This window comes from Ceratotherium simum, chromosome 36 (assembly GCF_057802395.1).
Source record: "Ceratotherium simum simum isolate JZ-2026a chromosome 36, ASM5780239v1, whole genome shotgun sequence".
Classification (NCBI taxonomy): Eukaryota; Metazoa; Chordata; class Mammalia; order Perissodactyla; family Rhinocerotidae; genus Ceratotherium; species Ceratotherium simum.
In genome coordinates, this window is record NC_141935.1 from 28,206,103 (window position 1) to 28,230,906 (window position 24,804).

At 40.3% G+C, this 24,804-nt stretch overlaps 1 protein-coding gene across 1 annotated transcript in view; it reads left to right on the top strand.

The window, feature by feature from the left end:
- The window catches only part of KMO (kynurenine 3-monooxygenase), a 45,841-nt gene that overhangs the window by 15,675 nt on the left and 5,362 nt on the right, over positions 1-24,804 (top strand). Inside the window, exons 2-11 of the mRNA XM_004439604.3 lie at positions 1,728-1,797; positions 2,086-2,183; positions 3,402-3,491; positions 9,976-10,024; positions 13,846-13,933; positions 15,358-15,523; positions 19,989-20,060; positions 20,881-21,002; positions 22,583-22,730; positions 24,648-24,705. Coding sequence (XP_004439661.1) covers positions 1,728-1,797; positions 2,086-2,183; positions 3,402-3,491; positions 9,976-10,024; positions 13,846-13,933; positions 15,358-15,523; positions 19,989-20,060; positions 20,881-21,002; positions 22,583-22,730; positions 24,648-24,705 — 961 coding nt within the window. The remainder of the gene's footprint in view (positions 1-1,727; positions 1,798-2,085; positions 2,184-3,401; positions 3,492-9,975; positions 10,025-13,845; positions 13,934-15,357; positions 15,524-19,988; positions 20,061-20,880; positions 21,003-22,582; positions 22,731-24,647; positions 24,706-24,804) is intronic.

Genomic DNA, 24,804 nt, shown 5'->3' on the forward strand with positions numbered 1-24,804 from the left:
ATGTATGAATAAAACTAGAATTTGAAGGAAGGTTAGTGTTTCAAGAAGAAAAGTTAGTGAACAGTATTGAATGCTCCTGAAAATTCAAGTGTAATAATTGAATATAGATGATCTTACCAAATTTAAGTTGCTTTTGATCAGACAGTAAGTAAATCCCTGAAACCTATATAAAGCTATTAGGAGGGCCGCACTATAAAGCTTTGAGAAGACAATAACAAAAAATTCTTCATAATCTCAGAGTACGGGAAGATTTCTTAAACAAGCTACCAAAGGCATTAGCAACAATGTAAAATATTGATAAATTTGACTACATTAAATTAAAGAGCTTCTCATCCTTGAAAGATACTATAGAGTTTAAAAAGCAAGCCACAGAATGGAAGAAGGTATTTACAACATTTAAAAATGACAAAGACTCTGTAACCAGATCTATGAATAACTCAAATGACCAGTGGAAAAAAAGACAGACAACCCAATGGAAAATGGGCAAGAGACTTAAAGAGGCACTTTACAAAAGAGGAGATTCAAATAGCCAATCAATACATGGAGAGTGTTCAACCTCTTTAGCAACGAGTCATATGCAAATTAAAACCACACTCCTCCCACCTTACCCTCCTGCCACCATGTTTAAAAGTTTGAGAATACCAAGTGTGGACAAAGGTGACCTCCCAGAAGCTGCTGGTGGGAAAACACGTTAGTACAAAATTTTGAAACAGTTTGGCATACTAAAGGTGAAGACCCATAACCTTTGACCAGGGGTTCCACTTCCAAGTATAAAACCCTAGAGAACAATCATGCACATACATATATACTGGGATACATGTACAAAAATGTGCTTTGCAGCATTGTTAATAATATCCCCGACCATCATTTCACAATATGTACATATATAAAATCATTGTGTTATATAACTTAAATTTATACAATGTTATATGTAAATTATACCTCAATAAAACTGGAAAAAAAAATAATGTTCTCAGACAAGAAACAACTCAAATGTCCTTCAACAGTAGAATGGCTGAATAATCTGTGGGATTTCATAGAATGAAGAATGACGCAGTAATGAAAACGGATGACCTGGAGTTTTTGTGCAACCATATGGATGAATATCACAAGCATAATATTGAGTTAAAGAAGCAAGATGCAGAAAAATACGCAAGTGTGATTCTAATTACATGATTTAAAAGCAGGCAAAATGAAACGATATTGCCCAGGGATGTATACCTAAGTGGTAAAACTGTAAGGAAGCAAGGATGAGTTATCCCCAAAGTTAGAATAATGTTTACCTCTAGGTGAATAGTTGGGCATTGAAATTGAGGAGGAGGTGGGGAGACCTCTATTTTTTGACCCGATGGGGTGTCAAATGTTCTGGGGGGTTGGCAATATTCTACTTTTAGACCCGAGTGGTGGTTATGTGAGTGTTTGCTGTCTAACTTTGCTGTAAACTGCACACATGTTTTATGATCTTTCTGTGTGAAAGTTTTATCCTACTACAAAATTATAAAGTAAAAAAAGAAAAAAACCCAATCTTCCTTTAAAATTATACCACTTAATCTTGAATTAATCCCATTATTTTTGCAAATGGTGCTTTCCTGTAGTGACTGGATCAATCAACGTTATAACGGAGGCTAGGAATAGTACAGCCACACACGATGTAGCATTTCGCCAGTAAAAATTCACTAGCTTGTGGAATCAGATAAAAATATGAAAAAAATTGCTTTGATTTTTAGGTTGGATCATTAAATGCATGCTTCCTTGCAAAGAGGAATTTCCAAGTTGATGTATATGAAGCTAGGGAAGGTAAGACAACACTGAAAATTGTGAGATATGGTTCTCATTCTTTGACCTCTTTCTCTTTAGATTTTAAAAGAAATTTTTTTAAATAGAGGAATTGTTAGATTTTCTAAAATATTTAATTATCTAAATTTAATTTAATACAAATTTACTACTCTTAATGTTTTCTTTATAAAAGTTAAAAAGGCCTTTTAATTTGGGCCTGATTGTGCCAGCTGTTAGGTGCTACATGCTCACCCCGTCCTAGGATATAAGGAGGTGTGTGTGATGTGGAGTCTCCTTCCAATGTCTTAGATATCCGACTGGCTGAATTTGCACGTGGAAGAAGCATTAACTTGGCCCTTTCCTACAGAGGACGACAAGCCTTGAAAGCCATCGGCTTAGAAGATCAGGTACCTTAATGCATTTTCCTTATGGAAGATAATGCCTGCTGTTTGTCAACAATTGCATGGTCTTGCTTTCACCCTGGCACTATGTAATGCCAAGAACCTCTGCATGAAAACTCATTCTACAAAGGTTTCCGAGCTTCTAAATTTGGCAAAAGGGTGAACACTTGACACTTGGGGCCCCTGGGGGAACATGACCCATGACACAGGGCAGGGATGCTGTGACCCCACCAGATGACTGCTTCTGACAGTGGGCTCTCAACAGGATGGTAGATCTCTGCCTATAGGGCGTGTGATCCGGGATGGCATCAGGATGAGGGGAAGCAGACAAACGCCCTTCCTTTGACTATACAGGTCCATAATCTCTCATCCACAATACTGTACTCCAAAAAGCTCTGGAAATAGAAAGATTTTTCATCACCCACTCAGCAGCAAACTTGACCTGATGTGAGACTTTTTATGAACTTTTTAAAAAGTCTTTTCTGGCATGAATATGTTTTGCTACAGAAATATTGTGTTTGACTATGGGGTGGTGCCCCAGACTCCACTGGGTGCTATGTGATATCCACAAATACACTACATCACCCATCTAAATTTTGAAAACTTCTGAATTCTAAAACCAACAGGCCCCAAGGGTTTGGGTAAGGATTGTGGGCCTGGAGTAGATTTTCCTCATATGGGGTCAATGTCGCTGAACTTATCACTGTCTATCATGTAGCTTGGAAATGTGAACAGAAATAATGCATTTTTCTTGATAGCACTTTTGCTGACAATGTGTCTTTGAAATGAGAATATAAGTCAATCTAAGTGCCACTGCATTTCCATAGCTCTCCTTCGGGTGTGTGTGGAGGAAAACACTTTGCACTGGGTTTCAGGAGCCCTGTGGTTCACTCTTCATGCATCACTCTTTTTTGTGATCATGAGAAAAATCACTTCACCTGTCTGACAGTGACCCACTTTCCTCAGTTGTAATATTTGATTTAGACCAGGTACACTTACAGTCAATTCCAAAATCTAAAGGCTAAAGAAAAAAGCAAAAACTAAAATTTGCAAGAACACAGTTTGCATGAAGAAACTTTCCGCCATACTGTGCTTCCGTGTCCTTAACATTATTTTTCAATTTTTTGAAAATAGTTGAAAAATCACACTTTAAAATCAATACCTATCTTATTTGCACGATGCCGTGTTATAGAAATTGAAGTCGATATTTCTGCTTTATTTCAGATTATGTCCCGAGGCATCCCCATGAGAGCAAGAATGCTTCACTCTCTTTCGGGAAAAAAGTCAGCCATCTCCTATGGGACAAAGTCACAGGTGGGTTTACCCTGGAGGTTCTGGTTTGGTTACAGATAAGTCTGATGTCTGGAACTTGCCACTTGCTTGTTGGTGCTTCCTTTCCTCTCCAGCCTTGTCTTTGACATTGCCTCCCTCAGTCTAGAATTCGGAACACATACTAGTCAACAAGTTAATTCATAGGAGATGCTGAAAATAGGGCCCAGTCCCTGATAAACGTTTGATAAGAGTTCACCATTTTTGCCATCACCATTAGGCTGTTTTTGCCTCTACGCCTTGCTCATGCTGACCTGGGATGTCCTTTCTCTACCATCTCCTTTCAATCACATAGAGAAGGTTACCATGTATTCATTGTCAAGCAGAACATGCAAGTACAACTCTAGAGGGTTTCCCAGTGTTGTTGCCTTCCCCTGACTCTCTTCCCCCAAATTTAATTGTAATGGAATTTATAGAATGAACCAGAAATGCTTTCAGTATGGTATAATTTCTAAAACAACAGAGGTCAGATGGTGATGTGGAGTTTACAAAAGAAAATCCGCTATTTTGCTTTGTGTTTTTCTTCTTATCTTTTACATAGTAATGGACAGAGTTGGGTAAATTGTGCATTTTTATCTGGTTACACCAGCTAAGTTTGTTTCTGTGGGAGACAATGAATGTGCCAAACATCCATCAACGAGAGAAAAACTCCAGCATGCTTTACCCAGCAATGCCTCATTTTGTTAAGTGCAGAGCTCAAGTGAGGCTCACATTCTTCTGAGTAGCTGACCCTCCGCAGGGCTCCCACTGCAGATAGAACAGTGCTGGTCAGACTCACCTGGCATCTTATTAAAATGCACAGTCTGACTCTGAAGGGCTGGGGTGGAGGCTGAGGTTCTGCATCAAACACACCTGGGTGGTGTCCATGCTGCTGATCCACGGACCACACTTTGGGTAACAAGAGATAAATCCCATGTGCTCCTGGGAAAAAGGTCTTTGTGGATCTTGTGATGATAAAGCACCTCACATCCATTAGGATGGCCACTATCAGAAACAACAACAAAAACAGAACATAATAAGTGTTGGAGAGGATGTAGAGAAATTGGAACACTTGTGCAGTGGTGGGAATATGGTGGGAATATGGCGCAGCCGCTGCAGAAAAGAATGTGGCGGTTCCTCAAAAACTTAAAAATAGAATTACCTTATGATCCAGCATTTCCCCTTCTGGGCATATATCCGAAAGATCTGAAAACAGGGTCTCGAAGAGGTATTTGAACACCCATGTTCGTAGCAGCATTATTCTCAATAGTTAAAAGATGAAAGCAACACAAGTGTCCGTGGATGGATGGATGGATGGATGGATGGATAAACAAAATGTGGTGTACACGTATGTGAGATAATAGAAAATATATATATTTGTCTCTGCTCCCGGTTCCTGGCACCGAGCTGCTAAAACCCTTGTAATTTCCTGAGTGATAAGAGTACTAGGAGCATCTTTTGTTCTGAAATGTGGTCTTTGAGCCTGGTTTCTGACACAGAGCTCCTAAATCCTTTGTAATTTCCTGGGTGATGGCAGTGTCTTTTGTTCTAATGAGGTGACTCTTGATGGTCTCTTGAATGGGGGCTGGTGACCAGAAAGACCAAGCTATGATTAGAAGCTTGGAATTTTCAGCTCCGCCTCCCATTCCCCAGAGAGGAGACAGGGGCTGGAAATGGAGTTAATGATCAAGCACTCCTCTGTGAGGAAGCCTCCGTAAAAATCTCAAAAGTACGGGATTCAGAGAGCTTCCAGGTAGCTGATCATGTGCAGGTGCGGGGAGAGTGGCGCCCCGGGGAGAGCATGGGAGCTCTACGCCCCTTCCCACGTACCTGCCCTATGCATCTCCTCCATCTGGATGTTCGTCTGTACCTTTTATCATACCCTTTTATAATAAACTGATAAAAGTAAACTGTCTTCCTGAGTTCTGTGGGCCCCTCTAGCAAACTAATCAAACCCGAAGAGGGAGTCTGGTTTATAGCCGATCAGTCAGAAGCACAGTGACAAACTGGACTTGTAACTGGCATCTGAAGTGGTGGGGTGGGGCAGTCTTGTGAGACTGAGCCCTTAACCTGTGGGATCTGTTGCTATCTCCAGATAGATGGTGTCAGAATTGAGTTGAATTGTAGGGCACCCAGCTGATGTTGCAGAGAATTGCTTGGTGGGGGAAAACCCCCACATATTTGGTGTCAGAACTGTAAGTGTGGTAGTAGTGTGAGAGTAAAAGAGACATACAGAAGGAGAAGTGTAGGTTTTCTACACGACGTAAAACGGAATACTACTCAGCCTTCAGAAGGAAGAGAATTCTGATACAGGCTGCAACGTGGATGAACCTTCAGGACTTCATACTAAGTGAAATAAGACAGTCACAAAAGGATGAATACTGTATGATTCCACTTATGTGAGGTACCTAGAGTAGTCAAACTTATAGAGACAGAAAGTAGAATGGTTGTTGCCGGGAGATGGAGGACATGGAGGATGAGGAGTTGCTGTTTAATGGGTACAGAGTTTCAGTTTTATAAAATGAAGAGTTCTGTGGATGGATGGTAGTGATGGCAGCACAACATTGGGAATATACTCAATGCCACCAAACTGTATATTTAAAAACAGTCGGGGCCAGCCGGGTGGTGTAGTGGTTAAGTTTGTGCTCTCTGCTTCAGAGGCCTGGGGTTCGCAGGTTCAGGTCCCGGGCACAGACATAGGCACCACTTATCAAGCCATGCTGTGGTGGTGTCCCACATATAAAGTAGAGGAAGATGGGCACGAATGTTAGTCCAGGGCCAATCTTCCTCAGCAAAAAGAGGAGGATTGGCAATAGATGTTAGCCCAGGGCCAATCTTCCTCACAAAGAAAGAAAGAAGGAAAGAAATAAAAAGGTCAAAATGGTCAATTTTATATTATGTGTATTTTACTAGAATTAAAATTTGTGTAAAAAGGACCTGAAAAGTAAACCATTCCAACAAAGAAGTGCTTGGGGGAGGATGGTGGGGAAGGATCAAAATTTCCTATTTAATGACTTTTTAGAAATAATAACCTGCTTATTTTGGCATTATAAAAACATAGGTACAGAGTCTTAATGCATAAGCCCGGCAGAGGAGTGAGGGGGAAGAAAGTCCACTGACCATGTGTAGTCAGAAAAATATTTTCAGATAATTAATATGTCCTGTTTAATTAGCCCCAAACTGAGCTTGGTGCTATAGGAAAGAAAAGAATCGCCCCTTCTTAATAGGCAAGTGAGATTAACACATGCAAGTCAAGTATAAGCTGTGCATACTAAATGTAACCTTTCTATAAATAATAATTGTCCTCCTGTGTGCCACGCCCTAGCCAGTTGCTGAGTGTACGGAGAGGAGCTTGCAATCCAGTAAAGGCAGACGGTAATCGAGTTCATCGCGGAAAGAACTCAGCTTAGTGGTGGCAGGAGCCCTCAGCTGTGTGGTTCAGAGACAGAGGAAAGCTTTAGTTTTCAGAGAAGACTTCACAGAGACAGAGAGATGTGAGATGGACATGTTGTGTAATTCTTAAACTGGCAGTGAAATAGCACTGTCCTAATCAAACGAGGGTCTGTCTATGGAGGAAAATTAGGTTAGCCCAGACTTCTAAAAAAATGTAAATTTTCAAAGAACGAGTATATATTGGATGAGACAACTTGTGAAGGCACATTCACATAACAGAATCTCACAGCCGTGAACAACCTTAGATTCATTGAATCCAGCCATCTTGCTTTACAGATGAAGAAACATGTTGCATGATGATATGAGGGCAACATCACAGGAGAAACAAGGCAGGCTTCCTCATAGACAACGGCGAGTGGAGTGTGGTGTAGGAGGCTTTCACAAGAGCGCTGGGCAGTGCTGCTCAGTTACACTATATCTTTTACTCAATCGAGAGTGACTCATAATAATCACTCCATCTTTCTCTTGAGTTAACATGGAATGTACCCAGGAAGGCCAATTCATCAAACCCATGTCCTCCACAGAGATTGAACCAATAAAGTATAAATAGACCAAGGAGTAAGATATGGTTTAAAATACCAGAAGAGCTAGAGAAGGAGGGTGACTTGGACATGAGACTAAAATTGTCTTCCTTAAGCTCACCACCAGAGAGAGAAGCAGCTTCTTCATCAGTGATTCCCCAAGAGGGTGAAAGTGTTGGTGGGAGTTCCCATTCGGGGTGTTAGAAGAGGGAGGAAATGATCCCTCCCCTACCAATCCTGCCATTTCTCACTTCTTAAGAACTGAGTTAATGCTAAAATTACATCCACCTCTCTTTCTTTGGTTTGCATGATTACTTTTATATCTGAGTTGAACATGGGGGCCTCCGTGTCCTTTAAGAACCACATAAAATTGCTTTGAATCGCTCAATTCCACAGCCTCTGGAAGTCCAAAGCCCTCCCCATGACCCCAGGATTTCTGCCAGTCCCCAGGAAGCCTACCTCTCTTGGCCTCCACTGCCTCTTGGTGTCCACTCCCTCTCACCTCCTACTGGCTGTTACCATGATGGTCCAGACATGAAGTTCACCCCTTTCACCAATTTCCACAAACAATACTCACTCAAAAGACACATCAAGACACATATGCTGAAGACCTGGGGGTCATGGTGGGCCCACATTGAGCACAGCACAGCAAACAACTTAGAAAGCCCTCACGTGCACGATTTGACCTCTAAAATCCTTTCTGAAGCCCTTCTCTGAGCCTCTCTCCTCCAGTTGTTGTTTCTCTGCCCTTTCTCCCTTGCAGTGTCCAGACGCTTCCTGTCTTGCTAGTTCCTTCCATCTCCCTCTCAAATTGCCCTGGGAACTATCAAAATAGTCTCTAATATACAGAGCAGATCAGAGCTCCCCAATTTTTACTCCTAACCTCCTATGCCCCAAATAGAGAAATGGCGCCCCCTTACTGGGAAACATTCTCATTTGAAGGCATTCGGGATACAGAATATAAACACTTTTTTCTAATACATTTGAAAAAGTCAGCACTTCAACTGTTGTCTTATAAATCTCCAAAGGAGATTATCCAACTTCTCTGAGGTTCTATTAGTATTTTTTTGGTTACGAGAGCCACTTTATAGCTCTTGACTTATTTATTCTCATTCGTATTTGTTCTTCATAAGATCAACCTTAGGATAGGTATTGGAGAAGTAAGACTTAATGGGAGTGACTCTAAATTTCGGTTGTGATACAATACCACCCAAAGACGTGGGGTAGACCAGGCAGGGATGCTCTCTGGACTTCCCGTGGGACTGACGTATTTCTCAGCTCCCAGGTGATACAGATGTCAACCAAGCCTGATAACTGATATAGAAAGAAAACTTTCCCCAAGTAAACGAGCCTTCATAATTTGCATGTTTCCTAATGTCCTTTGAATGACAAGCGTGGTTTCCTTTAAAGTGCAGTGATTAATGACATAGAAGACCACCGGAAAACAGAACTCGGAAGCAGACAATTAAGAGGTCCCTGTTCGTTTTAATTTATAAAAAAGACACAGGAAGCTCCTCCTCAGTCGTTGCTTCTGTAGCATGACCGAATTATTTTCACACCAAGTACGGATTTAGCTATTAATTTTAAACATCTGCATTTGGATGAGCTGAAGATTCATAAATTAGCATATTTGTGTTAAATGTTGTGATGTTATATAATTTGGAAAATTATATGCTTTGAATTTTTAAAGCAATGAACTCACCTTGAATTGCAAGGCTGCATTAGGACTTTCATGGGCCCTGGGTAGGCACTTTTGCCTTTGTGGGCCCCTCTCTCTATGTAACAATGTAACAATATTAAACATTAGATTTTATGAGTGCCTTGGTATAAAGATTAATATAATCCAGGCTGTATTCATTCTTTTTCCTCTGGTTTTAAAATTAACTAAAATTAATATTTTCACTGACCCCTAAAAGTATTGTGGGCCAAAGGAACTGTGCCGGCCATGCCTCATGGAACAGTTGGTCCTGCTGACTTGTCCTGTAAAGTCAGAAACAACCAACACGTGTCCCAGCAAGGACTGATCCTACTCCTACCAACCTCCTCCCCACCACGACCACCACACACACACACACACACACACACACACACCCTTTCACATTTAGATGAAGGCCTTCCAAGTAGTCTTTATGGGAAATAGCACATTTATTCCAGCAACGCTGTCATTTATGAAGTTTTTTAAACTTCAGCTCAATTTGGAGATCTCAGATGAAAATATGAGATCTATGACTTGTTAAAACAAAACTCTCTCAGGGAAAATAATATTTTTGCTACAAAAGAGGGTTTGATTTTTATAGTATCAAACTTTGATAAAACCTAGGTTAAACTTAAGCATTATATTATATGTATTTGGTTAAAGTGTTTATTTAAAAAAGGCTACTTAGCTAAATGCTTACAAAACTAAGGTTGCCACCTTCTGCTAAATAATAAGTATTTCCTCTTGCTGAGTGAATAACATCGAATCATATTTGTCCATTCTCTGGAAACAAACAGTGTCTACCATATTTTTCTTGCAGTATATTCTTTCTATAAGCAGAGAAAATCTAAACAAGGATCTGTTGACTGGTAAGTCCACTGCTTTATTCCCCAGTTGTCATTTTGAGTAAAGTACATGAGACTAATCTTGTCACCTGACTTCTTGAGATTTGTTTCCTATTCCTTTTTATGGGTTATTAAGAGTAAGACAACATACAATACAAAGTCCTTCTTGAAAATTAGTAGTGATACATCCTCCAGTGTCTCTCTCTCATCTTATCAATGATCTAAATAAAAATCATTTGTTCAACATGTATTGAATTCCTATTGTCTTCTAGGCACTGGAATGAATGAGTGCTCACTTCCCAGTGAAGAACTCAAGTCTGGTGGAACAACAGATATATACGAATGATGTGCAAAGTGATGCACGATTAGATTTGCATTTCAGAAAGATGAAAAGCAGTAGTGTGGAGGCTGACAGAGGGCTGCAGTCTTCAGAGTATTGCAATAAGCCCTGGGTGTAAAACGAGGCCCTGGACTCAAGCTGTGGTTGGAGGAGAGGGTGTAGATTCATGATGTTTGTAGGATACCAAACAGACAGAGGGTGTAGGGCGTTGAAAAAGAGGAAGGTGTAAAATATAACACTGATATTTCTAATTTGAGTTGCTAAAAGGGCCTACTCATTAATGGAAAAGCCACTGGATTGCTAATTAAACTTGTAGCTTGGATAACAAATCCAATCATATCCCAGGTAGGCCTAGATCACAATAGTTTTTTCTCCCCTTCTGCATTTGTACTAAACAGATTCATTCCCTGCAGAACATGCCACTTGAGTATTTCTACTATCATTTGACTCAATCCCTCTTGATGCCGTCCAGCAGTCTCTCATCTTTGGAGAGCAGAGGTTCCATGTGATTTCTCTGTGTTCCTCCACTGTCCTCTACCCAGAGGGAGTTTGCAATATGTGTGATGAATTGCATGGAATTGAATTGACTGGGAAAGGGGTTCCTGGGGAAAGTCACTCTAGTTGATTCACCAGAGACTTAGGAAATAGGGCTTAGTATTCTTCTTAGTTCCATTTCTTTGCTTATATTTGTAAAACTGTCTTTTGGATGGGTAGACGGGTGGGGTGTGGCTACGTTGCTAGATATATTCATGATCTTAAGAAAATAAATAAACCACAAAACAACTTTTGAAAAAAGTAGTATAGCTGACCTAAGACAATCTCTTTTTAGCATCCTCTGAATTTATCAAGACAAAAATAGGAGCAAACATTCAGCGAGGCACCAGGCACTATGTTAAGTCCTTTATAGGCATCAATTTATATAACCCTCCCAGCAACTATGTGAAGTGGGAATTATTTTCATCTCAGTTGTACAGATGGTGGAGGAGGCTTAGGGAGCTCCACTGTGTAATAGGTCACACTGTTAATAAGTGGGAGAATCTGGATTGGAACTTGAGTCTGTTTACTCTAAAGTCCATGCCTTTAAGTACTACAGTCACTGCCTCCAGTATTATATATGAAACATCTGCTAATACAAAGGAGCTAAAACATGAGGAAGATCCAATCTTGGTGTACAGATCACAAGCTCCCATAACTATTTTTCATTAGGAATGTGCTGCACAGCATACAACTTCATAAATGCTATAAGTAGGTCAATAAAATGAATGCTAGATCTCTTGACTCCTAAACTTTGTTTGGCAGTGTAACATTCTTTATTCCTTTGCACAGCGCCAAATGTGTGAGCTGCCCATTCCACATACTTGATCAATTATACATGCTCATTCCTCCTGACTGAATAAGCCTCCCCTCTGCAACATTGTAACTAAATCACTTCCCTGCATCAGCATTTCATGTAGTATTGTTTCATGGTTCACAATTCTGTGGGATGTTAATAATTGTTAAGCAAAACAGAAAAAGGACATGAGGTCAAGTGAGTTCGGTAAGTCCTGCATCGAACAAGTTCTAAAAGTCTTTTCTTACAGTACTTCTCAGGGCCTTTATTCCACTAGTCTGCATTGCAGATCTAGAGCAGCACTGTCCACGATGGAGCCACAAACGCCAGCCACATGTGACTTTTTTTTTTCTTTTGTGAGGAAGATCAGCCCTGAGCTAACATCCATGCCAATCCTCCTCTTTTTGCTGAAGAAGACTGGCCCTGGGCTAACATCCATGCCCATCTTCCTCCACTTTATATGGGACGCGCCACAGCATGGCTTGACAAGTGGTGCATCGGTGCGCACCAGGGATCCAAACCCGGGCCGCCAGCAGCGGAGTGCGCACACTTAACTGCTACACCATGGGGCCGGCCCCCACATGTGTAATTTTAAATTTTATATCAACCACACTCAAAAACCTAGAAAGAAACAGGTGAAATTAATTTTAGTAGTATGTTTTAACCTAATATATCCAAAATATTATCATTTCAACGTGGAATCAATATGACAGTTATTCATGAGACATTTTCATTCTTTTATACATATATATTTTTTTCTTAATAAGTTGTCAACATCCGATGCATGCAATACATCTCCATTCAGACTTGTCACATTTCAAGCACTCAAGCAAGAGCCTCTTGTGCCTGGTGACCAAGACAGCACAGCCAGGAGGGTCAGAGTATTCACATTTCTTTAATGGCTTTGACCACAGAACAGTTTTTTTAGGGAGCATATCCCAGGACTAGCACTCTGTGGAAAATTCTTGGGGATTCACTAGTATACATTTAAGAAGAAAATAAAAAATAAAATAATAAAATTGAATCCGCAAACACATTTTGTGTTTGTAAAAGATACCCTTAGTTGTTCAGGTAAACTCCAATTTCTCCAAAGTTATTTGCCAAAAGATTTCCTATACATAGATAAGTCTTAGGTTTGGGGTCTCTTGGATTTCAACGTTCTAAAATTTCCAATCTCATATCCAAGAATCTTAAAATCTTCAAACCCCAAGTCAAATTCAAGCAAAACAGAACAAAAGATGACGAAACCCCAGACGAAAAGGAGAGAGAAGTACAGACAGAAATATTGAGTTGGAAGTCAGAATATCTGGCTTATTTTTCCCCAATTTTTCACTTTTTGTGATTCCAGGCATTTTTACTTTCTCTTCCAGGATCATGTTACTCCCTTCATAAGATGAAGGGGTTTTGAACTAAATAATCTGTGCAGTCTATTCCAGGTCTAACACCTACATTCTGATTTGTAACTTTAAAAACAACTAATAGCCAGTAATTATAGACCTATGCACGAGAATTAATAGGAATAAGAATCATATTTTACTTTTCTGACAAGAACATGAATAATAATTCAGAAAATGCAATTCACTAAATTCTATAGATTGCTAGCAGGCAGAACAAAAAAGCACTAAAATAATCTGATTCTATTTATTGAAAAGTTTCAAATCTTCTTACTTTTTCCCCTAAGTGTTTCAGTGTTTGATTATAAAAAGAATTAATAATAATCAATATCTGTGACCACTTGAGTCAGAAGTCTAGAAGACTTGCTAAAAAGAGATAGTCAAGTATAGTATGAGAAAAGAAGTTTGGCTAAATATTTCCAATCACAAATAAAGCTTTAAATTGGAGGCAACTTTTAAAATATGTGATTGAAATATTTCTGCTTCTTTCTCATGTGCTAACAATTACGTAAGAATTTGCATAATGGAATTAGTTGGATTTTTTTCTTTTTGTTTTTAGATAAGAATAGCTGATTTTCATTCAACTGTTTTACTACCAAATTATCTTGGAACATTTGCTGAAGAGTTGTCAAATTACCATTTTCACTAGTTCATTTTTACAATGTTAAGAATAAATTGCTCTATCATACTGTTCTCAGAAAACGATTAATACTTCGATTTGATTAAGTGAAATAAAGATTGGAATTTCATGTCCATTTGTTTTCTTCCTTTGTTTCCTCAGCTGTTGAGAAATACCCCAATGCAAAGGTGCACTTTGGTCACCGGCTGTTGAAATGTAATCCCGAGGAAGGAAGGCTCACAGTGCTTGGGTAACTGCCCGTCAGCCTTTTGACTTCAGGGTGAAGGGTGGGAGTGGAGAGTTTTATCTGTAAACTTTGTTCTTTGGCTCTTTTGAAAGAGTTAAATGATTACTAAAAGGGTCATTCAAATAGTTTCTAGATTCAAAGAATTTTAGATTGAAAAAAGGCCCTAGATGCCTTCTGAATACCAACACCCGGGATTCTTCTTGATTCTCATGCTCGCTCACCCTCCTACACTATTAGACACCAGCCACCATGGTCTGTTTCAAACCCTCTCCTCCCTTGAAACAGAGGACCCTCCACGGCCTTGCTTCTCCTCTTTCTAGATGCTATTTGTCTGCCTCTCTGTGGCTGACTCTATTTCCTCTGAAGTTCCAACCCTCATGTTCCAGTCTCTGGGTATGTCATGGATTTTCACTCCATTCAGCCGCCACTTGTAAATTCACATCTTTAAAATGAACCTCTTTAGTTAGCCCAGGCCTTGACGTATCTTCATTCTCAACCCTCATTTCAGTCCCAATCAATGTTCATTTCCCATTAAGCACTTTCATGAGTATGTCTTCCCATGATCTCAATCACATCTAAAACCTTGATCATCTATTTCTCTCCAAGCATGTCCCTCTCCTGACCTCCCTAGGACTGTTACCCAAATAGAATCATTCTTGATGAGATCTTTTCCCTATTTTCTCCCATTGAACCTATGAGCATCCCCAGTCCTTCTTACTCCTTGTAGGCCTCAGAGCCCATATCTCCTTCCTGAGCACCACAGTCCCCGGGCTCTCACCCCTGCACATGTAAGCTATGCAGTCACCTTGTTCCCCCTCCCTTCTGCATTCTGCCTCCTCTTCAGTTCGTCCACTGCCAAATGAATTTTCTTAAATTACCGCTCTTCATACATCATCTCCCCAGTGGAAAAAAAAATGATTTTCTCTCTTTTGCCAGAATAATGTATTTAAACCTTTGTCTTAAAATTCAAAACCCTCTTCTTCTCCTCCTGCCTTTCCCTCCCCACATTGTATTTTCTTTCCTTAAGCTTGTCTCCTAATCCCCTCTGCTCAAGCCAACCACATTGCTCCTAGAAAATCCTGGTCACATCCCTGCGCTTGATCATACATTCCCTCTGCTTGGAACACTGTCTTCTTTTCAAGATTCTCTTCCTTCTGGCAGGGAAGTCAACTCTTAATCACACTTCCATGGCCTGGCATGTCTTCATTAATCAGTGTGGTTGTGTGTTACTCTCATTCTCATAAGCAAACCCACGATTGGGATGAGTGTTACCATCTTCATTTTATAGCTTCGACTCAAAGCTCTAAGTCACATATGCAAAAGTGAGTAGTGGCCCCATTGAGTCTCTACTTTTTATACCCAAGTGGAGGTATATCATTATTTTCACCACTAGACTTTTTTTTTTGATGGTTCATTTTATTTTTCAGATCTGACAAAGTTCCCAAAGATGTCACTTGTGACCTCATTGTAGGATGTGATGGAGCCTATTCAACTGTCAGAACTCACCTCATGAAGAAACCCCGCTTTGATTACAGCCAGCAATACATTCCTCATGGGTACATGGAATTGACCATTCCACCTAAGGATGGGGATGTAAGTCCTTCCACTTTCTCATCTTCTTTCCATAGCCCTCCCCTCCCCAATATTCTAGTGCAGAAGTGTAGTCTAGAGCACTTGTTCTCTATAGCATGTCTTGGTCAGTTGTGAGGTCTGCCACAAGTACTTGGTAATTAGTAATAAATTGGGGTACAAGTATCCATTAATAATATTGCTCTCACTCCCTTACCTTTTGATATGCATTCCTGAGTAGGAAAGAAAAACAGGAATTCCAACTGCCCTACTGGAAACACCCGGGGGATTTGTCTTACATGATAATGTCATTTTTCTATTTTCTCTTGGGTGTAAAAAATGGATTAAGAATCAGTCCTGGGACTGACAATCTCGAGTTCTTGTGATTAAATCAAATAATAATTATTAAATAAAGTGAAGAGTAAGTTGTTGCAAAGAAATTTCCATTGAGTTTTTCTCATTCCCTGGTTCCCATGTTAAGCCAAATGAGGCCTGAGGCAAATACGTGGTACATATATTTTATATTGTCTTAAGCAAATAAATGCAGGAACTTATTAAGGAAAATTCAAATACCAACAGAAGGAATAAGGATCTTGGCTTATAAGTAAGGATAAGTAAACAGCATTAGTTAAATACTTGATGATATCAAATATCCGTTTTTAAAATACTGATTTAATCTATCTAACTGAAATTCAGATCTCTATAAAATAGCTAGTCAATTTGGGATAGTGGTACTATACACCAGGTATATACCAAACTGTATCAGCCAGTTAAATCCATATTTTAACCCTCCACTGTCTTTCTATTTCTTCTTCCTGGTCAGAAACGTATTTACTAATTCTTCCATGCTGATTTTATGTTTTCAGCTGGGTTCTAGTCTCTTTGCTCAGGTTCTGATAATTCTGGATTATAGGATAATAGGATTCTGTCGAAAAATTGTCCCAGACTTGAGTGGAATCATGCCTTCTAATGCAGATTTAAGATAGCCAGTTATTTTCTAGGTATTCATATTTAATAGTAATGATCAGTGGTTTATGAAAAGTCTTCACTTTTATTTGTTATTTCTTATTTATTAATTTTTATTGTGGTAACATTGATTTATAACATTATATAAATTTCGGGCGTACATCATTATATTTCAATTTCTGTGTGGATTACTAATTCTGTGTGTAATTATCAAAGACTAATTACAATCCATCACCACACACATGTGCTTAATCACTCCTTTCACCTTTTTAAAGAAACACTATCTTGACAAAGCAATGTGACCCAGACATGGGAATATTTTGACATGGCCTAAAAACAATCCTATGAAAATTTCCCTCCCTTCCTCCCTCCCTCCCTCCCTTCCTTCCTTTCTTCTTTGCTTCCTTCCTCCCTCCCTTCCTTCCTCCCTCCCTCTCTTCCTTCCTTTCTCCTTTCCTTCCTCCCTCCCTCTCTTCCTTCCTCCCTCCCTCCCTCCCTCCTTCCCTCCCTCCCTCCCTTCCTTCCTTTCTTCTTTGCTTCCTTCCTCCCTCTCTTCCTTCCTCCCTCCCTCCCTTCCTTCCTTTCTTCTTTCCTTCCTTCCTTCCTTCCCTCCCTCCCTTCCTCCCTCCCTCCCTCCTCCTTCCTTCCTTTCTTCTTTGCTTCCTTCCTCCCTCCCTTCCTTCCTCCCTCCCTCTCTTCCTTCCTTCCTTCCTTCCTTCCTCCCTCCCTCCCTCCCTCCCTCCCTCCCTCCCTCCTTCCCTCCCCTCCCCTTCCCTTCCCTTCCTTCCTTTCTTCTTTGCTTCCTTCCTCCCTCTCTTCCTTCCTCCCTCCCTCCCTTCCTTCCTTTCTTCTTTGCTTCCTTCCTCCCTCCCTTCCTTCCTCCCTCCCTCTCTTCCTTCCTTTCTCCTTTCCTTCCTCCCTCCCTCTCTTCCTTCCTCCCTCCCTCCTCCCTCCCTCCTTCCCTCCCTCCCTCCCTCCCTTCCTTCCTTTCTTCTTTGCTTCCTTCCTCCCTCTCTTCCTTCCTCCCTCCCTCCCTTCCTTCCTTTCTTCTTTCCTTCCTTCCTTCCTTCCTTTCTTCTTTGCTTCCTTCCTTCCTTCTCTTTAATGTAACAGAGGCTTTCACTCCATCTCTGATGCCTGGAGTGCAGGTGAGAGATGAGGTGAGCGAAAGGATTGGGTGGATATTAGACAAGTGCTTTTGGGAATTGCATGGGAGGCTCATCATAAAGCTGCTTTTGCACAGCAAGTAAACTGTTTGTGCTTAGACTTTACATGTGGAGGGACTTACAGTGAGAGGACCAATGGGGATTACAATGACCCTGACCAGGGACAGCTGTTGAGTAAGGAGATCTATTGAGAGCACGACTTGGTAATAAAGAAGCTGAAAATAAAAGGGTTGTTTCTTAGGGTCATAGAGTATGCACGAACATCAAAATGTTTTTGGTATCACACTTGCTATAGCAAGACAATGTGTAAACCATTACTTATGCCAATGGTGAAGATAGGAGGCATATATTATCTTCTAACCTGTTTTTTTTTAAATTTCTTTTATTTATTTATTTATTTTTTTTGTGAGGAAGATCACCTCTGAGCTAACATCCATACCGATTCTCCTCTTTTTGCTGGGGAAGATTGGCCCTGAGCTAACATCCATGCCCATCTTCCTCCACTTTATGTGGGACGCCGCCACAGCATGGCTTGACAAGCGTTGTGTTGGTCCGCGCCTGGGATCCAAACCTGGGTGGCCAGCAGCAGAGCGTGTGCACTTAACCGCTACGCCACGGGGCCGGCCCCTCTTCTGATCTGTTTTTAATCAACAGTTTCAACCTTTGCCATTACAGGAAATGATAAATTGGTCAGCTGTCACTTCTCTGCTTTCCTTATCTTTTGGAGTTCAAAAAGATTATAGAAGTGGTCAAAAGACAGCAAGAGGGAAAAGCAAGGACATTGGCCTCACCCAGGCTGGTCTCCTTACCACCCACCTAAAACGCGGTGCTCATTCATGCCGCCCCCACTTTGTCAGCAAGTTCACCCCACCCTGAAGCCAATGTCCTTCACTTGTCATCTAATCTACTAGTCTCTTGTTTTAACCACTTCAGCCCCACAAATTACTTACCTGCTCAGCTTTTGTTTCCTATACTTCTCCTTTGGCACCAAATCACTTGTTGTCTCTCTACCTTTTGAATTGTTGCCAAAGAGAAGTTATTGGCTTTTCGTCGGTATACATCCTGCCTATTCAACTGCATTGTAAGATCTTTGAGGTCAGAGAGTTAGGCACTTATTCATTTCTATGTCTCTGTATTGGGCTTTCATTGAGGGTCTGGGGATAGAAAAGCCAGGAAGGAACAGGCTCTTCTCCTAAGACACAAATAACTATAACAGGGTGAAAATGTGAGAGAGGAGACTGTGCTGTGCTTTCTGTGTGCCTCTTACCATGTAAGATATACACGTGGTCAGTGTTCTCTAACCATTCGTAAAAGGTAATACAAATAGTTGGAAAACTATTTAGTTTCAACTAATAGTTGAATAATTGGAAAATCAATTGCATATTCTTTTTTTTTTTTTTTTTTGGTGAGGAAGATCAGCCCTGAGCTAACATCCATGCCAATCCTCCTCTTTTTGCTGAGGAAGACCGGCTCTGAGCTAACATCTATTGCCAATCCTCCTCCTTTTTTTCCCCTTTTTCTCCCCAAAGCCCCAGTAGATAGTTGTATGTCATAGTTGCACATCCTTCTAGTTGCTGTATGTGGGACGTGGCCTCAGCATGGCCGGAGAAGCGGTGTGTCGGTGCGCGCCCGGCATCCGAACCCGGGCCGCCAGTAGCGGAGCATGTGCACTTAACCGCTAAGCCGTAGGGCCGGCCCCCTGCGTATTCTTATGTATATAAAACCCTTGGGAACCTCAAGGGCTTGGGTCAACTGAGTCTTTGGGTCAATTGATCTGCTCAAGCAATCAATACTTCCTCAGACTGCTATTTCATTGTAGAATTTTCTCCACTATTTATGTGGTAGGAAACAAATGATAAGAAGCTTGTTTGTAAAATTTTGCTTTGCCATGAAATTTAAATGTAGGACCTTTCTGTTCACACAAATAAGTCCCCAAACAAGGTGAAAAATAAAGTATAAAAATATTATACACACATATATATACATGCACACACATACATAGTTTTTATGTGTGTGTATATATTCTATATATGTACATACATATATGTGTGTGTGTGTGTGTGTGTGTGTGTATGGAACTAAAGGGAGGAGAGAGAAAGAACGTCTTCTTATAGCAAGTTCTCAAATCTTGAATTATACCTGGTATCAAAAACGTACCTACGGTTGAGTTTATACAGGCAGAGCACAGTCTTTTCTAAGACGTCTTCTACTTTATGCAGCAATAGACGTGCATGTCGTTGTGCATATGACACTGATTTCAATTGCTGTGGAAACAATTATAACATAAGCAGAGTTTGTTTTATACATGTGCTGTATTAATACACTAATCAAACATATATACATTTTTTTCTCTGCAGTATGCCATGGAACCTAATTATCTGCATATTTGGCCTAGAAATACCTTTATGATGATTGCACTTCCTAACACGGTAGTATAGAATTTCTCATCAACCGTAATTTTGCATCTATAATTAATGTTTTTCTTTACTTAATTTTGTACATAGTATGTGTATACCTAACATCATTGTTTAGTCTTTTTAGTAATGGTAACTTTGAAACTTTGGGATTACTGAGGCAAAGCCTGAAGGAATGCCGATGCTTTACCTTGTGGAGACTTAACATACTGGAATGACCAACAGGAGTTTATGGCTGGTGGTGCCTGACCATCATCTCTCCTGTGGCAGTGTAGGAGGAACTGGCCTCCAAATAAAGCCAACGAGATTTAGGCTCTATACTAGGCAGCGCATCCAGTCCTTGAGGTCTGTGGGACATTGAGATCCATATCATCCAAAGAGAGCATGGCCGTGCTTGCAGGAGACCCAGCGACCTTTGTGCTATAGACACATAGCTATCTATTTCGCTAGTTGGTCTTTTTCTTTCTCCTGCCAGCAGTCCTGGGGTCCAATGCCTCCTAATACTATCTTAAAATGAACATTAGAGAAAGAAAGGGAGAAGAAATTCAATCCAACCAACCTATTAGTAATCTAAGGAGCGTAGCGTTTGGTGGGTGAAAATGGCTGAAGTTTACGGTGTAGAAATTCTCTTAATCACCGAGAAGCTGGAGAGTATCCGTGGGACTTGGCAGAACTTCTCTTTGGGAGTTGAGGGAAGAAAGCGAGAGTGCCTTTCCCGTCTGCTTGGACCTTCCTCCTGGGGGCACCTCGGCCACAGCAAGAACCCCGCGATTTGGGGATCCACTTTGGCGCTGCCATCGCCTGTTCTCTCACGCCGTCCCTCTTCTTCCCACAGAACAAATCTTTCACGTGCACTTTGTTCATGCCCTTTGAAGAGTTTGAAAAGCTTCTAACTAGCAGTGACGTGCTGGCTTTCTTCCAGAAGTACTTTCCGGATTCCATCCCTCTGATTGGAGAGTAAGTTTCAAGATGTGCAGTCGGACCTTTTGCTCCATTGGTTTGAATTATTCAAAATTCAGATCAAGATTATGCACCTTACTTCAGTCTTGGGGAAAATGGCGGGTCCTGCAGTGATGGGGATGGGAAGCCCATATTAGTCAAGTCTAAGTGGATGTTATGCTGCAACCAGGAACCAGGAAATCCCCAGGCCGTGGCCAGTTGCCCTGAGAAAGACAGGTCACCACCGTCTCCAGGCCTTTATGTGTTCTGTGCAGGCTCTCAGGCCGCTGGGGGCTGCGTGTGCCACAGAACGTGGCTAAGCTTCCTTCCGCTGCTGGACACACAAATCCTTGGCACAGCACGTACAGCGGCAGCCTCAAGGCTCAGGTCCACCACTTCCTAGCTGTGTAAGCTTTCCTACGTCTCAGACACCTCGTAGTAAAATGGCAATAGATAATAGTACCTGCCCCAAAGGGTTGTTGTGAGGACTAAGGGGGATCATGCCTATAAATCATTCAGCACAGGGCGTGGCACATGTAAGTTTCCCCCAAACTGATAGCTAATTGTATTAGTTGTCTGGTTTACGACCCATGGCTCCTCTGGCCCATCTGGCCAACATCGCCCTCCATATGGGCCCTGTCACTTGGTCTCATTCAGTGCCTCTGCTCACCCTGTCCCTCCCTCCTGGAATCCAGCTCCTTTCCTACCTCCAATGATGTCTTCATGGAGGTAGCACAATGCTGCAGAAGGAGGAAAATTTTAATACTGCTTCTGCCCCTTGTTTCCTTGAGTCTCAGATTTTTCATCTTTAAGATGGGCATCAGGATGCTTACATTTTAGGGCTGTTGTGAAAATTAAATGAGCTAATTATGTAAAAGGTATGGCCCACTGCCAGCCCGTAGCATTTCTCGGAAAATTATCAATTCTCGTCCTTTCCTGCAGACTAATTCAATCGTCTGTACTGATCTCTCCTTTTCCAACCCGGAAGGGAAATCTCTGCATACCAAAATTTAGCCTTTATTTACTTTTTAAACTTGTTCTGTGGCTATTTCTTGCCTCTCCAAGAAGATTTAATATCCTTGAATGTAGGTACTGTTTCTCTACTTATAGCTTCCTTAAAACCTCTGTAGATGCTTGACAAATGCTAGCTTGAATACAATTGTCCATTTCCAAAAACATATACATTCACGTTAATTTTAATTTTGGTTTGTTGCAGTATAATCAAATGTACAACAGCATCTCAATTTTTCCATGAAAACCCAAAACACACCAATGTATTTGAAAATTGCACCACCCACGTCCATGATAATGGAATTTTTATGACATACAACACAGACATAGTGCAAGTTATTCAAAGGTAGCCAAACTTGTTCTTTTTCAGATGTAATTAGCATTGTTGCAAACCAAGAAGGTAATTAGAACAACGGAGTTTGGGGACTAGAAGAAACTTCAGTTTCTCCCTTTCCGGTTTTCTTCCTGGTGTTCTTATATATTTTTCAATAAAATCCTACGGTCATAAAGTCAGTAAATCCAAAATAATTGTACAGTAGTTAATATCCAATTTAACATCTTTACATTCTGGTTATTTTCCTCTGAAGGCAAGCCCTGGCACAAGATTTCTTTCTGTTGCCCGCCCAGCCCATGATATCTGTAAAATGCTCTTCTTTTCACTTGAAATCTCACTGTGTGCTGATGGGAGATGCGGCTCACGCCATAGTGCCCTTTTTTGGGCAGGGAATGAATGCGGTAAGTTCTTTATCAGGTAAGTGCCTGAAAGTTTTCTGGATCAGTCTCAAATAAAAAGTCTTAAATAGAAAACATGTCTGAGGCTATCCCCATATAATCTCTGAGAAAACAATGTATTTAACGATCATACCAGCTAACTAGTCAAGTCTTAGATTACTTGATCCAGTAATGTAACATAGAAAAAAGCAGAAAGTATAAGATAGCATTCTGTTCGGTTGGAAAATGTAGTGATAGCTTGAAATTCGGAAACTTGGCTATCAGCAATTCCAGACTTAATTTTTAAAATAGATTTTTTTCTAGAGATTATGCGTGAGTATATATATTAGGCTCAAAGGAAGAAAAAGATCCCAAATTATGTTTTTTTCTACACTTTTCTTTTCCAAAAGGAAGGAAAACACAAATGACAGGGTTAACTAAAACTATAAAACAGATTAGACATTGAATCCTACTGTTTTCATGGAAGTTTTACCATTCTAGCTAGAAAAAATATTTCAGAAAAGAAATAGTGTTCAAATATTAAACATTAATTTCAAGGAATCCTAAAATAGTTGTCTAGGCAGACAATTATTTCATATGTATATGTTTGATAACTAACAGCTTAATGATGACTAACTTATAGTCATTAGTCATATGTTGTTTTGGTGACTGGGATATATTCCAAGTATAAATGGCCTGTGAATCTAATCAATTATCTTTTCTACAAAGTAGTGGTAAACATTTTGTTTTATAAAAACATAAGAACACATCAATTTTAGCGTAGTGGATAAGTGCCCAAGCTATGGCATTAGAAGGCCTAGGTTTAAACCCTGGGTACAGGATTTATCAAAATATGTTCTTGCACAACTAACTTGTTTTTACTTCCTTATCTTTAAAATTGGGATTCTAATAGTTCCTACTTCATAGAGATTCTCAGGGAGTAAATGAATTCTTTAAATAAAGAATTTAAAAGTGTTATTATCTCAGCCCTATATAGTATTTCTCATCTCTAAATTCCTACAGCATTAGCAGTTTGTATAATTGACAAGTAAATTTATTTGCTTCAGATGTAATCTCTATAATTGATGTGAAAAATATCTAATCTTTCAACTTTTACATATTTTTTTTTTTGTGAGGAAGACCAGCCCTGAGCTAACGTCTAATGCCAATCCTCCTCTTTTTGGTGAGGAAAACTGGCCCTGGGCTAACATCCGTGCCCATCTTCCTCTACTTTATATGGGACACCGCCACAGCACGGCTTAACAAGCGGTGCATCAGTGTGCACCCGGGATCCGAACCAGCGAACCCCGGGCCACCGAAGCAGAGTGCGTGCACTTAACCACTTGTGCCATGGGGCCGGCCCCACTTTTGCATATTTTTATACTGTCTCTAAAACTATAGTTTGAATTCCTAGAAAGCAGGAAAGCCCAGCTTTGATTTTCTTCTCCCCCACTGCGTAGTACCTTACTCATTGTGTAGACTTCTTGATACTGGAATTTGCTTTAATCTTGGCTTATGGGAACTAAATCAATATGAGAATCCAATCTTGTCATTAGATTGCTCTAAATGTGAATCTTAAAGACCTGAATAGTTTAAATATGATTCTAAAACTCCTGGTGGAACAATATAATTATCCTGGCTTCTTGAAGAAGCAATGGAATCCCTCAAAATTACAACCATAATTTAAAATTTTGATCAAATTCTAAATCATTATAATCAATATATATATATATATGAATTGGGCAAAGATAAAATCACCAAGCACACAGTTGATGGTCCTTTATAATCATAATTCAACACCAAGTGTGACTACTGGACTGGTGTGTGCTGGTTGAGGTAACTATCTTATAAATTATACTCACCAGTGGAAGATCTGTTCAAAATTGCTAGGAAGATTTTATTATTTGCAGTTTATTTTTTCCCATTTCTTTTAAATTTCAGGGCTTTGAAGACTGCTTGATATTTGATGAGTTAATGGATAAATTCAATAATGACCTTAGTAAGTAAAACTTCTCAAATGAATGTGAACTAGCCCTGCTGATTAATTGTGGGCCTATGTCTGATCCTGGATGATTGCAAACCCATGACATGTAGTTCC